This window comes from Macrotis lagotis, chromosome 4 (assembly GCF_037893015.1).
Source record: "Macrotis lagotis isolate mMagLag1 chromosome 4, bilby.v1.9.chrom.fasta, whole genome shotgun sequence".
In the NCBI taxonomy this organism is placed as follows: Eukaryota; Metazoa; Chordata; class Mammalia; order Peramelemorphia; family Peramelidae; genus Macrotis; species Macrotis lagotis.
This window is the reverse complement of record NC_133661.1, coordinates 42,774,758-42,787,363: the sequence shown is the minus strand read 5'-3', so window position 1 is coordinate 42,787,363 and position 12,606 is coordinate 42,774,758. Positions and strand designations below refer to the sequence as shown.

At 32.5% G+C, this 12,606-nt stretch overlaps 2 protein-coding genes across 3 annotated transcripts in view; both read right to left on the bottom strand.

Moving 5' to 3' along the window:
* The window catches only part of LOC141520794 (olfactory receptor 13A1-like), a 396,576-nt gene that overhangs the window by 118,332 nt on the left and 265,638 nt on the right, over window positions 1-12,606 (bottom strand). The gene's annotated exons all lie outside the window — the stretch shown is intronic.
* LOC141523052 (olfactory receptor 13A1-like) lies at window positions 2,779-3,757 on the bottom strand. Its single transcript, XM_074236338.1, has one exon. It carries the CDS (start codon window positions 3,755-3,757, stop codon window positions 2,825-2,827), a length of 933 nt encoding a protein of 310 aa, XP_074092439.1. The 3' UTR covers window positions 2,779-2,824.

The window sequence follows — 12,606 nt, the reverse complement described above, 5'->3', positions numbered from 1 at the left end:
AAGTAAAGATAAAATATTTTTGTCAGCAGAAAATCTATCATTGATAATATATTTAGTAATCCAAGCATTACAAGTTCAGTCATCACATGTTAACCAAAAAGCACAATAATTATGAACAAGCATTAATTGAAAAATTAACAAGAGTACTAATTGCCACAGATCTAGTGTAATAGGTCCTGATCTCTTGAATGTCTCCCATATTTTTTGATTTTCATCAAGAGTTCAAAGATTATATCCATAAGGTACTAGAAGAACTAGGAATATGGGGAAATAAATTTTCCTAAGTAGAATGATTTGCTGAAAGAATATTAGGGCAGCTGGGTGGCACGGTGGATAGAGCACTGGCCCTGGAGACAGGAGTACCTGAGTTCAAATCTGGCCTCAGATGCTTAATATAATTACTTAGCTGGCCTTGGGCAAGCCACTTAACCCCACTGCCTTGTAAAAATTTTAAAAAAGAGATTATTATAAATTCATCAATGTTTTGGTAAGAGCCAATCAAAATATTCTCAATGAACTTTTTAATAGCTGAATAATATAAGTAGCATAAATAGAAGAACACTAAACTTGACAAGAACATATATATTTATTGATTTACAAGCATATAGAAACCAGGACACCAGTATTTTGAATTTCTTCTTAAAATCTGACTTGCATCTGAAGGGATTGGATAATTGTCATTGAAATAGCTAAAATGCATACATCTTAGAATATTTTTTTTTAAATTGAAAGCATTTAAAAAGACAGTAAGCAACCCAAGATCACCTTTCTAAATACAATGTATTCAATAGGTCTTTGGTTAGCAAAAGTCAGACACTCTTGATGAGATTAGTACACGCAAAGTGTGGATGAAATTAAAAACAGGATAATTACCAGCTGAATTCCTGTTAAAGAAGGAAAAGATTTGATTTTTTTCCCCCCTCTTAAAATGGGAACTTGTTTACACAATTAAACCTTTCATATTGTGCCTCCATTTTTTTCCTGAACTTGAAATGTCTGTGTATTCTCAGAAAGTAGCCTAATGGCTGTCTGACATGTTGAAGAACAATCAGATAATAAATATTTGTGCTAAATATTGGAGACACCATTAGAGTTAAAAATAGTCTCTCCAGGATAAAATTAGGGAGAAAATATACTAAAGAAATAGAAAAAAGATACATGCTATACAAATAGAAATTAATCAACAAAGGGAAGGCACTGGAATTAGGAAGGATTAGAAAATGTTTCCTGGGCGGCTAGGTGGCACAGTAGATAAAGCACTGGCCTTGGAGTCAGGAGTACCTGGGTTCAAATTTGGTCTTAGACACTTAATAATTACCTAGCTGTGTGGCCTTGGGCAAGCCACTTAACCCCATTTGCCTTGCAAAAACCTAAAAAAAATGTTTCCTGTAGAAAGTGAGATTTTTAGGGGTGAGACATAGAGGAAGCTAGACATGCCTATGATGCAGAGATGAGGAGAGAGACAGTACTTAATAAATTTTGGCTGAATTGAATTTAAATATATATTGACACAATGGAATGTAATCTTCCATCAGGTAAACACCTGGAATCTAAGTTTAGGGTATGTCATTGATTAATATTGTTTAAACCTTTTGTTTTTCTGACTTCAATCTTTTTTCCATAATCCTATTTATTCATTCCATGCAAAGGAAATCAAAGGACTTTAATTCCAAGTCACACAATAGTCCATATAGTTAATGTTAAAGGGAAGAGGGTGTCATTATTGTTTCTATTCTTAATTCTATCACATATTTTCTGAGTATTCATGATTTATTTTGGGGAAAACTGAGCCAAGAAAACTGAGTTTGAGACCTAGATTTTACCTGTAATTTACTAGCTATATGACCTTTGAAAAATCACAGACTCTCTATCTCAGTTTCCTTATCCATAAAAGGATAATCACACTGTGTACTTAATTATCTCACAGAGTTGCTTGTAAGAAAAAAGTGCTTAATCAGTCTCAAATGTATTATAGAAGTGTGACCTAAAATGGAGAAACTGTCTGTTTAACTAGTACTCTATAGGATCTAATATAATGCTATGTCAAAAGCTTTTTCCTTAATAATAGTTTTATAGTTATCTATAAAGATAGTTTTGTAAAATTTTGAGTTTTAAATTTTCTTTCCTCCAACATCCCTTTCCTCTCCCCATGATTGCAAGCAATCTAATATAAATTATACATGTACAATAATGTTAAGCTTATTTCCACATATCATGTTGTGAAAGAATCAGAACAAAAGAGAAAATCAAAATAAAAGCAAAAAAGTGAAAATAATATTCTTTGCTATTTATACAGACCCCATAGTTCTTTCTCTGGTTGACTAACATTGTTCCATCTTGAATCATCTGGATCACTGAATTGCTGAGAAGTGTTAAGACTATCACAGTTAATTTTAGCATAGTGCTGTATGTAGTGTTCTTCTAGTTCTGCTCACTTCCTTACATATGAGTTCTTGTAAACCTTTCCAAATATTTTTCTAAAATATATGTGCTCACTGTATCTAATAATCCAATAATTTTCTATTGCATTCATATATCACATTTTGATCAGTCATACTCAATTGATGGTAATCCCTTCAATTGCCAATCTTCACCACCACAAAAATGCTATAAATATAATTGGACATATGAGTTCTTTTCCCCTTTTTTATGATCTCTTTGAAATACAGACCTAGTAATAGAACTTCTGGATCAAAGGATATGTATAATTTGCTAGCCTTTAGACATAATTCCAAATTTCTCTTCAGAATGGTTGAATTAGTTCACAACTCCCCTAACAATAATATTAACTCTTTGAGCTAGCTTTCTTGAGAATTTAAAGCAATTAATTAGTATTTCCTCTTAAGAACAAGAGTTTTCCAAGAGCACTTTTGACATCCTTATTCCTCAAAGTATAGATAAGAGGATTCAAGGTAGGACTCACTGTGGAGTAAATAACAGCCATGATCTTGCTCTTGTCTGAGGAGTAGCTGGAGCTTGGACTTAGATAGACATAGATCACAGTGGAGTAGTACATGGTCACTACAATGAGGTGAGAGGAGCAAGTGGAAAAAGCTCTCTTTTTGCCCTCTGTGGTCTGGATTGCCATGATGTTAACAATGATGAAGCCATAAGACAACATGGTGAGCAGGAAATTCAGAACAGCAAAGAATATATCAGCTGCAATTGTCATGATATCATTCACATATGTAGATGAGCAAGAGAGTGGAAGTAGAGAAGGAATTTCACAAAGGAAATGGTCGATCACATTGGGACCACAGAATGAAAGCCTCAACAAGAGACTGGTATTTGTTATGGCATCAAATGCACTGATGCCCCACACAGCCCCAGCCAAGGAGACACAAACTTCCCTGCTCATCATCTTGCTATAATGGAGAGGCTGGCAAATCGCTACATACCGATCATAAGCCATGGCTGTGAAGAGCAAGAGCTCAGCAGCCACAGACCAAGTCAGGAAGAACAACTGAGTCATACACCCCCCAAAAGAAATGGTCTTGTCTTCTCCCCCCAGAATCTGTAGCAGCTTGGGCACAGCAGTGCATGTGCAGATGACATCCAACAAAGCCAAGTTGAAAAGGAAGAAGTACATTGGAGTGTGAAGTCCTGTGCTGAAACTGATAGCAGCCCCGATGAGAGAATTTCCAACAAGAGCTACTGTATAGAGGAAGAGGAAAAGGACAAAAAGTAGAACCTGCAATTGAGGTTTGTCTGTGAGTCCCTTCAAAATGAATTCTGTCACAAAAGTCTGATTATTCATGACTGTCACTGGTATAGTATTCATACGAGTCCTATAGCTTGTAGAGATTTTTCTTGTTTCATAGCTCAACCAGAGATAGAAAGGATCAACTTCTTGAGCAGTTAAAAATCTGTTTAAGAAAGATATTTCAATTTATTGAACAAGAAAAGGTGAGCAAGTGTCTCAACAATATTTTTTAAAATATTAAAAATCAGTCTTTTTTTGCTGTCTTTCTCTCCAATAGTTCAAAGCCTAGTATTTTCTGTTTCTTTAAAGAAAAATTTCTTACATAGGTTGGCAGATGAACTCTCTCAGTTCATGCCTACTCCCAAGTTTAGCCTCTGTTTTAATGCCTTAGTTTCAAAAATGACCATTCTCTCGATTTTTCCCCTGCCTTCCAAATATTCAACGGTGAAGAATTAACCAGTCATGACATCCTCCAATAATAAGAGAAGTACAATGTGTGTCTGGGGCCGGGGTGGAAAGAAGGAAGAAAGGAAGGAGAGCAGGAGGGAGAGAGGGAAGGAAGCAATAGATAAATATAGGAACAAAGAAAAAGAAAAAGCAGATAAATGCAAGATAGATGGAAGACAGACAGATGATAGACAGACAGATAGATAGATAGATAGATAGATAGATAGATAGATAGATAGATAGATAGATAGATGATAGGAAGGATAGAGAGATGATGTATAGATAGATAAATAAATTGAATTTGGGGACTGAAAATATGGTTGAATTAGTAAAGATAAATTCCCAAAAGTGGAAAAGTGTCTAAAAAGATGATCTTAGAATCAGGAAGAACCAGTTTCAGGATATTTATGTTACTCACAGTGTCTAAATGAGAGATTAAATGGTTTATTTTTTAGGGTCCCTGGAAATGCTCTCAGAGTATAAGAGATTTCTCTGATAATAAAGTTTGCTCACTGAAAGCTTCTTTTTGAAGTTCAATCCTATGATTTCATTGGTAGAGGGAATCCCAAAAAAGGAAATTACTCTCCCAGTGGAACAAGGCAGCTGGAAAATATCTGGAACATTGAGTTGTAAAGTGTATCAGAGACCCAACTCTAAGATAAGTTCTCTATCAATTATTCAGTCTTCCTCCACCCCTTTCTTTCTCTGGAAAATAATGACTACTTATGGTTTACACACTCACATACACACACAAACTTCTTTAAATAGAGATGATTAAAAATATGCATATGTAACATATATGTCATATATACATATGTGCCACTTATACTTATATGTTATATATGTATATCATGTGTTAGGTAAATATATGCATATATACCCACATCTTTCTTATTTCCTTCATATTTGAATGAAATATATGGTTTAAATGATGTTTTCACATAAAAAGTAAAGGAAGAGAGAGAGAAAGGAAATCATAATTTTTTGCTAAATGAATGCTGTCAGATGAATGTATAACACAAATCCAAAGCCATTTTTCCCCTGTAATAATCAGATCATTGATTTTGAGGCAAAACATAGAGCAAAGAATACAAAAGGAATAATCTTCATGAATATCCACAACCACTTTCTGTTTCTAGTATGGTGACTGCTTTATACTTACCAGAGTATATACCCATGAATATTTTAGGAAGTAAGTTGTTTCAAGGGAGTCAGAAAATGCTTAATTCCTATGTTTCTGGATAGTTGTATTTTACTTAACTATATATTTAATTGGCCAAAAGATAGTGTTGCAAATTTTTCATGAGTCAGAACTTCATAGATTGATTGGGTTATTTTGCCAGGATCCCAGATAGCTTCAGAGGTTTTTGCCTAATTATGAAGAAGAAAGTACATGAGGGAAATTAAGAAACCCATCCTGGTTTTGCTACTAAATGGTTTTACGATATTAAATTTATTACTCTCCCTACTCTCCTTGACTGTGGTTTTAGCATCCTTTTATATAGAATGGGTAGTATTGGGGGGAGTTTAGTGTTTCCTAAAATAATAATTACTCAAATTATGGCCTGATGGTTCTAATCATACAACCCACCACCAGAACAGGGTCAAAAAATTGCCTCTTTCTTGAAATCTCCTTTTCTGATATTTTCAGAAATGATGGTCTTCATCATTACTTGAAGAATTATTGTTATGAAATTGGAAAAGAACAGACTCAACAGAGTTAAAGATGTAAAAAAGGCAACAGTGGATAAACATGTCTTCCAGAGAGATTCATGTCAAGGTTTATTTCTCTATTTCAGGAAGATTTTTGATTCTTTGAAACTATATTTTCTGCTCAGTGTATTAGGAAACTGAAATTATTTTCAAGTAATCTAAAAGATTTTTTCTAGATTTTGAAAATTATTTTTTAAAACACAAAAGAAATATGAAAATGATAATTTCCCCAGAATACACATTTATTTATGAGATAATGATGTCATATGGACCATGAACAAAACACAGCTGGCTAAGTCCCTTTAAATTGTCTTCACCATTGCTGTGAAAATTTGGGGATATGATTTGGTTTAAAAATAGAAAGTTTTCTTGCTGAATCTCCTCCTTATTCAAAATGAATCTCTTAATTTCCATTAATAATTAATTTTCTAAACTCCCTTCTCTCAGACAGCCTCTTTTATAGAATTTGTTTTCTTTAGTCCTACTCTTATTAATTTGGTATTTCATTAACTTATCATATTATGCGGAATGACAATGTTTCAAAGAAAAAGTATTGAGTTTTCTAAGCAATGCTGCCATAGAGTACCTTTCCTTTCAAAAGAAAAGTGAATTTCAAGAAATCATGTCTAAGATCCTCTCCAGGTTTCATGTCTCTCAATCTCCCTTTCTGTGTAATAAAAAAATTCAACCATATGATCTCTAGGATATTATCCTCTTTCTTGAATTATATATTTAAAGAATTGGAAGAGAAGTCAATGGCCATATGGTCCAAAATATGTATTAAAAAACCTTATTTTCAACACAATTTCTAATTTGTCAATCATCTTTTTCTTAAAGGACTTCCACTGAGGGACACAGAAGGGCACCCACTATATCCATGGAAAATTGGCTGCATTTTTTGGATCACATTCTATGTACCACCCCAATCACTGTCTTTTCTTCTCCATGCTAAACATTTCTTCTGAATGGTCCATGAACACCTGAATTTTACACCATTAAACTGATATTAATATAAGCCTAACAGCTATGATAAAATAGAATGACCAAACATTTACCTCATGGATCATGGCATTAATAGTAAATCAATCTTCTTGCGATAATGTTTGTTCCTGTACCTTTAAGACGATGGGCTTTCCCATAAGAACAATCAATATTTGAAATGGAGGAAGGAATGACATAAGCAGACAATGTTGAGTCCATTTTAAGTACAGCATAATATACCTTTGAATGGACTTGTTAATGACTAAGGAAGATTTTTTTTTTGGTTCCTTTTTAACACATTTTATGTACTAGATGGGATAGGTCACCTGGGAGATTCACTATTTGAAGACTCCAAGGAGGCAATTAGGTCAAGTTTGCCATCAGTTTTGAAAGTCCTCAAAAAGTCCTATTTGCACTATCAAAGTTAAAACTATGTCCACATGGACTGCCACCACTTTCTCCTATGCTCCATCAGTGCCATTCCTGGTTTGTAGCTCAATCATATGCCAGAACACAGCATATTCCCAGGTTATGCATACAGGGACAACAAAAAACAAGAAAATCAGGATAGATTATACCATTTCTAGAATCAAAATGTGAAGAATTATTAAAGAACCATAAAACTAAAATAGGACTTTGGAGATCATTACAGTTATTGGTTTCATTTTCAGTAGAATCACTTTCCTATAAGGAGATGGGCTACAAAGAACATTTACCATAAGTGGGGCAACATATTTTGTCAGGGGCTGCAAAGAAAGGCAAAAACACAATCCTTGCCTCATAGAACACACATTTTAGATGAAGAGATAACATACAAAAATTATACATATGAAATATATAGTGTGAATGAAAGGTAATCACTGAAGGTACTAGCAATGATGTGAAATGTGGGAAGAGAAAAGAAGAATGGGCAAAATCTCCTGCCAAGGCTACAGAGGTAGCAAGCTTAGGTTAGAACTAAATTAGTCACCTAGAAAATTGTCTTCAGATAATGTTGATTGTAGACTTCCAATGTGTCCATAAATATTGCACCTGGGAAATTTGAAATTTGAGTGATATCCTCAAGTCAGCTCTTCATATACCATGATAATGAGATAATAGCTGATTGAGAGACTATTGACAAATAACCACAGAGCCCAGCTTAAATTTCAGAAACACTAGGAAATTTTATTTATCAAAGAATCCTGGCTTTGCCATCTTTAACATCCTTATTTGGATTATTTGAAACCGTAAAGTTTTTTTTAAGATGCATGATATATGAAGGATTCATATGTGTTCTTTAGAAAAAGTATTTCTTCATCAGTGAAAGTATTTCTTCCCTCTTCTAGTTCAGGTTTCAACCCCTCCAAAAACCCTGACCCTGTGGGTTTCTTAAATATCATTTTTCAATGAGTTCTCCATGAAAGAATTATTCATTTATCTGGAAGTATATGCTGGTCCTTTAACTGTATTGTGGCACCCTCCTTATCTCTGCCTCTCAGAATCTTATATCATCCTCTTCATTGTAAGCACAATTTCCTAGAGAAATCCCTACCAGATTCATCCTTTTGCTAGAATTTCCCTTCCCAAACTAGTCATCTAGACTCATTATTTTCACCAATAGAAAATAATATCCTTGAGGGCAGGAGCTATTAAATTTTTGACTCTGAAGTTCTAGAACCTACCACTGTATAAAGGGAGCTTGAAGTCATGTTCATCATGTTTCTCTTTTAGCTCTTGTTCTAGCTGAAGGAAAATCAAATTGCAAGAAAAGGGAACAGACATAGAGAGAATGAACTTCTAATCCTTAACACATAAAAACTGAAGTAAAATAATGAGAAGGTAAAGACCTAGCCCCTATTCTTTATGAACAAATTCTGTAAAATAAGAAAAGCAGACAGAAGGAATTAAAGAAATTCTAAGTTCAACTACAATTTCAAGTAAAGAGAGAGAATGATATCCTCTGCTTCCCTGTTGCTGTTGTTGTTGCTGGTACAGGATTAAGAGCTAAGGATGTTAGAGTCAGAATAAAGAAACATACCATGGAGTTCCACAAAGTTTACTGCAATAAACCTGAAAGCTTTCGAAGAAATCATCTCAAATGATTTTCACAGCAATCTTGTAAAAGAAATATTATTATTATTCCCATCTTATGGATAAGGGAACAGAATGAAAGAGGATAAGTAATTTGTTTCAGGTCAAACATCTAAGAAATGGCTGAGACAGAATTTGAACTTGGGTAACTCCATTTCCAATATTCTATACACTGAAGGGGGAAGAGTTGTGTTAGAGATGAGAATATTGCCCCTAAGATGGCAGAGAGGGAAAAAGACATTTCAGGGGATAAACAGATCAAACCCTATATTTTCTGTCATTGGTCAAATATCTATTTTTCAGAACTATTAATATTTCTTACTATCACACAGCATTATGGGAAAGATAAAATGTTATTGAAATGAGATAATATTGTTTTACTAAGCTAGACAAATGACAGTTCTTTGGGGAAGGGAGGAAAATTATATCAATATCTATGTAAAACCTTTATATATGTTTGTGTATGTATATCTTTTTATGTATGTATATGCATTTACACATTCATATACATGCATATAAAATATAAAGATAAACTTATAGCATATAAATATAGGCATGTTTTACACACATACACATAATTAATACATACTTGAATACATATATGTGCATGTAAATATACACATGCACTCTATTTATAGCTATGCATGTGTGTTTGTAAAAGCACAGGTGGATGTGTGTTTTTGCATTGTATGAAAATGTGTTTGTGGAGAAAGAAAGAGACACGTAGACAGAGTAAGCAACAGATTTGAACAAGTAGTATCTCAATTCAAACTTGTCCCCAAATACTTAATAGCTGTGTGACTCTGGGCATGGCACTTAACACCTATTTGTTTCAGTTCTCTCGTCTGTAAAAATGTACACTGTAGAAGGAAATGGCAAACAGCTACAGTATCTTTGCCAAGAAAACCCCATTGACATGTCGAGTAGGACATGACTTATTGACTAAATAGACAGACAGAAAGAGAGATGGTAGATATATACACATATACAATACACATGTATGCATAGACTTATATAGGTTTTAATTGATATCTTCATATGTGCACATATGCATAAACATATATGCGTGCATGCATATATAATCAGTGTTGATCTGGAAGGCAAATACTTTGCTCTTAAAAATTATTCCCTCTCTGTCCAAACACAGTGCCATATGTATAGCTTGGTATAGTAATATCATAACATTTCATTTAATAAACATTGCATACCTACATAGATACATATAAACATATTTAAATGCATTGATTTGTCAGGAGAAAAATTTTAATTATATATCTCTATCTCTATATCTATATATGTCTCTCTCTCTCTATATATATATATATATATATATATATATATATATATATATATATATATATATATATATATTTGAAGTTGGCCTTGTAGATTATGAAACTGTAGGATAGAATAGTACAGTGACTTCTGCTAGGTGACAGTAAAATAAGTCATTATTGGATCTTTTGACTACAAATTCAGCTTTTCTTTCATCCATCACAAAAATATGTCCACTTCTAGCTATAATTAGTAATATCCTCACACATGAGAAATACAAACATATACATGCACACACACATACACACACACACACACACACACAAATAAGTGTAAACTTCACTACTACCCTGCCAATTCCAGATAGAGATGATCAGTAGATTGCATAGACACAAAGAAGACACATAAAGAACTTTCCCATTTAAAATGACTCTAGACAATAGAAAATACCTTTGTATATACATTTCCAAAGTAAATTCAGGAACTTATAATTCATGGATAGTAAGGTCAACATAGAAAAATGACAATTTTATCTAAAGGCAATTTATATATTCAATCCCTATTAATTTCCAAAAAAATTTAAAAATAAGAAAAAATGATAAGAAAATTTCTTTTGGAGAGCAATAAGTCAAGAATATCAAAGGAAAGTAATGGGGGATATAAAGCAAAGAGATTTAGTAACATCATATCTTAAACTATAATATAAAACAATAATTATCAAAACTAAACAGTCCAGGGTAAGAAACATTTAATATACAGCAGAAAAAAACATAATAAAGTTGAATTTGAGAAGTGTAAAGACCAGATTTGGGGATAAGAATTCATTATTTTGAAAAATTTGGGGGGGGGACTGGAAAGCACTATAGAAGAATCTGGACATATATCAATATCTTACACCATTTACCAAGTTAAAACTAAAATGAAAACAGCAACAAGATATTATAAGAAAATTAGAAGAACATCGATTGTAGTACTTATAAAACTTATGAAGAGTTCAATAATTCATCAATAAGCAAGAGATAGAAAGTAAAGTTAGGTGTTAAAATGGATAGTTTTGATTACATTATATTAAAAGGATTTTGAACAAATAAAACAAATGTTTCCAAAATCAGAAGCAAATCACAAAATTGGGGATAGTTTATCAGATGAAGGTCTATTATCAAAAATATATAAGGAAATTTTTCAAATCTATAAGAATACAGGTCATTTCATTTTGCAACTGACAAATGGTCAAAAGTTATGAACAGATTTTCAATGAGGAAACCAAAATATATCATATGATATAATCATATAATTATAATAATCAATCATTATTGATTTGAAAATGCAAATCAATGCAACCATGATTCATTTTATATTTACAGTTTGACCAAAATAAGTAAAGGGTAAACAAAAAATGTTGAAAGGAATATAGAAAAAAAAATGGAACACTATTTCATTGTTGGTGAAATTTTGAACTGATCCAACACATTTGCAAAGCAATGTGGAATTATGCCCCAAAAGTTATTAAACATTCTATATTTTTCAACAAGCCCTAGAACTACCAGGTCTATTTCCAAAGATGATTAGTGGAAAAGGAAAAGAACTTAAAGTCTCTAAAATGCATCCTTCATTATGTTTGCAAAAAACTGGAAATTGCAGGGATGCTCATTAATGGGATAATGGCTGAACAAGTGGTGGTATATGATTCCAATTGAACACTACTGTCCTAAAAGAAATGATTATCTCAGTGATCTTAGAAAACCATGAACATACATGCATGACATAATGAAAAGCAAAATGAGTAAAATAAAGTGCTATATACAATATTAGCAATATTGTCTTAAGAACAACTTTGAATAAATAAGTGATGTTGACTATTATAAATACACAAATAAAACAGAAAAGATAAAGGAAGATAATATCTGCCATCAGTGAAAGAACTGATGAATAGACATATAGAGAAGTTAATATTACAAACATTTACCTATTTTCATATAATAGTTACCATCAATAAGGCAGTTGGGGATGGAGGGAAAGCAGGAAAGAAAAAAGGTGAAAAATATATTTATATTATAAGTTTGTATATTTAATAAATAATAAGTTGTGCATAGTTAATTTTCATATTTGTTTGCAATAATATTTTATTATGTTATGGAAATACTTAATTCAACAAATTAGAAATATTTTTTGTAACCACATAAGAGGCATTTAATAAATATTCACTATTTGATCTAAAAAAAAATGACTCAGAATTCAGGACTCAAGTTCTCCTTATGTTATGCAGTCACAAACACAAATTGAATCCTCTGTAGGGTGGGACGACAATATCTTTGGGTTTCCTCCCAATATAGATCTATAATTCAATATAATTCTTTCTCTGAAACTGACCTAGATATACAGAAAAGTGTATAGATTATCTAATAATTATTTCT